The sequence below is a fragment of the Acyrthosiphon pisum genome, unplaced genomic scaffold, assembly GCF_005508785.2.
Source record: "Acyrthosiphon pisum isolate AL4f unplaced genomic scaffold, pea_aphid_22Mar2018_4r6ur Scaffold_21277;HRSCAF=23502, whole genome shotgun sequence".
NCBI classification, from domain to species: domain Eukaryota; kingdom Metazoa; phylum Arthropoda; class Insecta; order Hemiptera; family Aphididae; genus Acyrthosiphon; species Acyrthosiphon pisum.
In genome coordinates, this window is record NW_021770726.1 from 90,599 (window position 1) to 94,638 (window position 4,040).

Below are 4,040 nucleotides of genomic sequence, written 5' to 3' on the forward strand. Positions count from 1 at the left end.
TTTTCAATTTTACAAAACCTCAACCAGATAAATTAACTAGCTTAAACAAACCTAAATTGAAAAGTAATTCGGATAATGATTCCGATAGCGTTGATTCTGAATTATTAGCCCTCTCTAGCTTTTCTAGCAGCACATCGTGTTTAAATGAAACCGACGATGAATCTACTAACTATAAAAATTTATTAAAAAATGACGAAAAAATTGATCTTGGTGATTTACAATCTGGTCCTATAAGACCAGTTTTAAAGGTAATTATAATAATTATATAACATTGCATAGCGTAATTTACATTACCTACTAATTGGTTATTAATAGTGCTTAATAGAAACTAAACAAATATTTTTAAATGCTTTTTCAGTCTTACCCTATGACCAAATTTGGAAATCAAAAACGTTGTTTTAATGCTTCTTACTTTAACGAATACGATTGGTTAGAATACAGTATACAACATGATGCTTTGTATTGCTTTCCATGTCGCAATTTTAGTGCCAACGATAATGAAGGAACATTTTCAAAAACTGGCTTTAGAAATTGGAAAAAAGTATGTATTATAACAGATCATAACAATTTTATTTTTAAAACTTTTAACATTTAATTATTATTGAATGTAATGATTATTAAATTATAATATTGTACCTATATTGTATTAACTATTATATTAGTAGTTATGGCAGTGTTAACTTTGTTTTTTAATTTTTGTAGTTAAGTGGGTCTAGAGGCATTACAGGAAAAAAACAGACTAAGCTTAAAGCTCATGCTAGTACGAAAAGCCATCTTACTTGTGTTGCTAAATGGTTAGGGCATAAGAATACTGAGACAATTGGTAGTGTGCATACACAATTATCAACACAGCATAAATTAGAGGTTGAAGCTAATAAAAGTTATATAAAAACATTGATTGATATCGCATTATATTTAAGTTGCCAGGGGCTACCTTTTAGAGGTCATGACGAGTCTACTGATTCACTTAATAAAGGTAGATATTTATTTTTTAATGTTGGTATAAAACAATTATTATATTTTATAAATTATAATATAGGTACCTAAGACCTAACTTATGTACAATATAATTAATCATTTAATAAATTATTTATTAGGTAATGTTTAATTTTTATAGGGAATTTCAAGGAAGCATGTCAATTAATGTCCAAATATGTACCTGAGTTTTCTGTAAAATTTCTGAAAACTACAAATTACACTAGTCCTTTAGTTCAAAATAGCATTATTGAAATGTGTGCAAAAAATGTAAGAGACCAGATCATTTCAGAAGTAGGCGATGGTGTATTTGGTATAATGTGTGATGAAGCTAGGTAATATATTTTTGAATTAAACATTAAAACAAATATGTTTACCTTTAATTTATCCAAGGTATATTCTTAATGAACTATGTCTATAGTGCTATAACCTATTATAGTATAATCTATTTAGCTTAAAAATTATTTGATTACCTATTTATATTGCAGATGCTATAAAGAAGAACAAATGGCCTTATGTATACGCTATTGTAAAGGGCTAGACATTTTTGAAAAGTTCATTGGTTTCATTAACTGCTCTGAAAGTCAAAATGCTCCATCTCTTTGTGAATATATACTCAAATACTTGAAGGAATGTGGATTAAACTCTAATGCTAAACTGGTAGCCCAGTCTTACGATGGAGCTAGTGTTATGTCTGGGAGATTTAATGGTGTACAAGCTTTAATAAAATGTAAATTTCCATATGCTATTTATACCCATTGTATGGCTCATAGAGTCAACCTTGTAGTGCTTGATATGTGTAAAACTGAAAAGGTATGTGAAAACTGAAAATATAGTATAATATTGTGAATTTATTGTGTATTATTAGGTAGGTATATTTATCATATTGTTTGCTTTAAAGGAATCAAGAAATGTTTTTCATACATTAGAGTCATTATATGTTCACTTTTCTCAACCAGCGAGAAATAAAAATCTCATTGACATTCAAAAAAAATTAGGTATTGAAAAAAAGACTTTAACACGACTGAGTGACACAAGATGGAACTGTCGATATAAAAATTGTGAAGCTGTACAAAAATGTTATGCTTCTATCATAAGATTATTAAAAGAAGAAATTGAAAACAATAATGATAAAGATGTTAACGAAGCAATAGGTATCAATTATAATTTATTACTAATTTAAACATTTTTATTTCTTATAATTAAATGAACTACCTAATTTATATTATTAATTATACAATCAATTTTTTTAATTTTTCAGGAATTCTGACCAATATGCAAAAAGGAATATTTGTAGTTCATTTATTTATTCTTCAAAAGGTGCTTACTATGGTTAATATATTATCAAATCAACTTCAGTCAAAGACAGCTACACTAGGAAATGCGGCAAATGTAATAAAAAGTGTTATTAAATCGTTCGAAGATTTAAGAAATCCTGTTGCGTTTTCACAAATGTGGAAAGAAATATTACAATTTTGTGAAGACCATAATTTAACAATTGAAAAACCATTTCAAAGTATGCATAATATAATAATAAATAATATTAGTACAATAAATATAAACATTAAATAGGTAATGTTTGTTGTTTTTTAAATTGTAAAATAGGTTGTAAAAGAAAAAGGTTACAGCCAAAAAGCCTATCAAGTTTTGTCATGAGTACAACTACAAGTGCTCAATACAACACTCCTGAGGAATTAGAGGAAAGTAAAGAAGATTATTTCAGATGTCATGCTTATTTTCCTATATTGGATTGTATAATTGAGAATATGAATAAACGATTCACGCCCGAAAGTTTAGAAATGGCAACATCTATAGATAACTTTTTCAAACTAGATTTTGCACTAAGTACTTACTTCATTGATCATTATAAAGTAAATATGTATATTGTATAGCTGTATAGTGTATATATTGACTAATACTTAATTTTATATTTCTTTAGGATTTGTTAAGTATTTCTGTTGATTCGTTGAAAGCTGAAATGATCGTCGCTAAAAACGTTATAATCCAAACATATAGTACTTCAAAAGAATTAATAACAGATAACTTAAAACTTATTTTACAGGAAAATGTTTACCCAAACTTGTTTCATTTGTATAAAGTAGCTATAACATTACCTATTAGTTCTTCCACGTGTGAGAGAAGCTTTTCGGCCATGCGCCGAATAAAAACATGGTTACGAACGTCTATGTTACAAGATAGATTTACTCAGGTGTCTATATTGTACATAGAAAAAAACGATACCAAAAATATTAATAAAGATATCATTCTTAAGCAATTCGCAGAGGAACATAAATATATTATGTTAAAGTAATATTAAGATGATGTTAATTGTTATTACTTATTAATATTTGAATTAAATTATGTATGGTTTTATTTAATAAATAATTTTGAAGTATTTATATACATGTTTTTAAATTGTAAAATTTGGATGTAGATGGTGAGGGGGAGGAAAAAGCTTGCATAGTAGGCTTGTTATAAAGTTCTAATGTTATAAATTATAAATTATAATCTTAGCGTTAGCCCCCCCTTCTAGCAAGCCAAATTTACGCCTATGACAAAGAGGACTCAGTGATTTATATGAACAATTAGGTAATATATAACATATAATATATAATATATAACATATATTATCTAATTGATATATTATAGTTAATATTTTTTCTAGTTTTTTCTATTTTTTTTTTCAGTTTTTCTATTTTTATAGTTAATATTTTTTCTATCTTTTTCAAAAATAAAATTGCGTATTAATAAATTATTTTGTTATTTATTTATTATTTTATCTTATAATTATAAATCGAATGATATTGTAATAAATTATAACCTATACCATCTCTGTGTATATAGTTTATCTGTTGAAGGCTAATACTGACTATGTTTGATAATCGTTAAGTGTATAAAAAATGTTAGGAAAAGTGGTTTAGATTAAAAAAAAAAACGTACCAATTTTCTAACAGAATGAGTGTATAAACAATGTTAAATTTAAAATTAATAGTATTAACAGTTAGTTTTGAAATTCTATATAATTTTCAGAATCATGAACACAGAAATAAACATAATTAAAAGCA

General features: G+C 26.1%; 1 protein-coding gene across 1 annotated transcript; it reads left to right on the forward strand.

Annotated features, from left to right (window-relative positions):
- The first annotated feature begins 327 nt into the window (after positions 1 to 327).
- Positions 328 to 3,482, forward strand: LOC107882336 (zinc finger MYM-type protein 1-like). The gene is made up of 4 exons (XM_029492345.1): positions 328 to 541; positions 703 to 976; positions 1,118 to 2,491; positions 2,581 to 3,482. The coding sequence occupies exons 1-3, from the start codon at positions 347 to 349 to the stop codon at positions 1,312 to 1,314; spliced, it is 666 nt and encodes a 221-aa protein (XP_029348205.1). The 5' UTR covers positions 328 to 346; the 3' UTR covers positions 1,315 to 2,491; positions 2,581 to 3,482.
- The last annotated feature ends 558 nt before the right edge of the window (positions 3,483 to 4,040 follow it).

What these genes read in the sequence shown, in the direction of transcription:
- LOC107882336 (XM_029492345.1), top strand. Translation starts at nt 347, where the DNA reads ATGCTTTTTCAGTCTTACCCTATGACCAAATTTGGAAATCAAAAACGT. An exon ending in GCTTTAGAAATTGGAAAAAA is followed by an intron (nt 542 to 702) that starts GTATGTATTATA and finishes TAATTTTTGTAG; the next exon opens with TTAAGTGGGTCTAGAGGCAT. An exon ending in TACTGATTCACTTAATAAAG is followed by an intron (nt 977 to 1,117) that starts GTAGATATTTAT and finishes TAATTTTTATAG; the next exon opens with GGAATTTCAAGGAAGCATGT.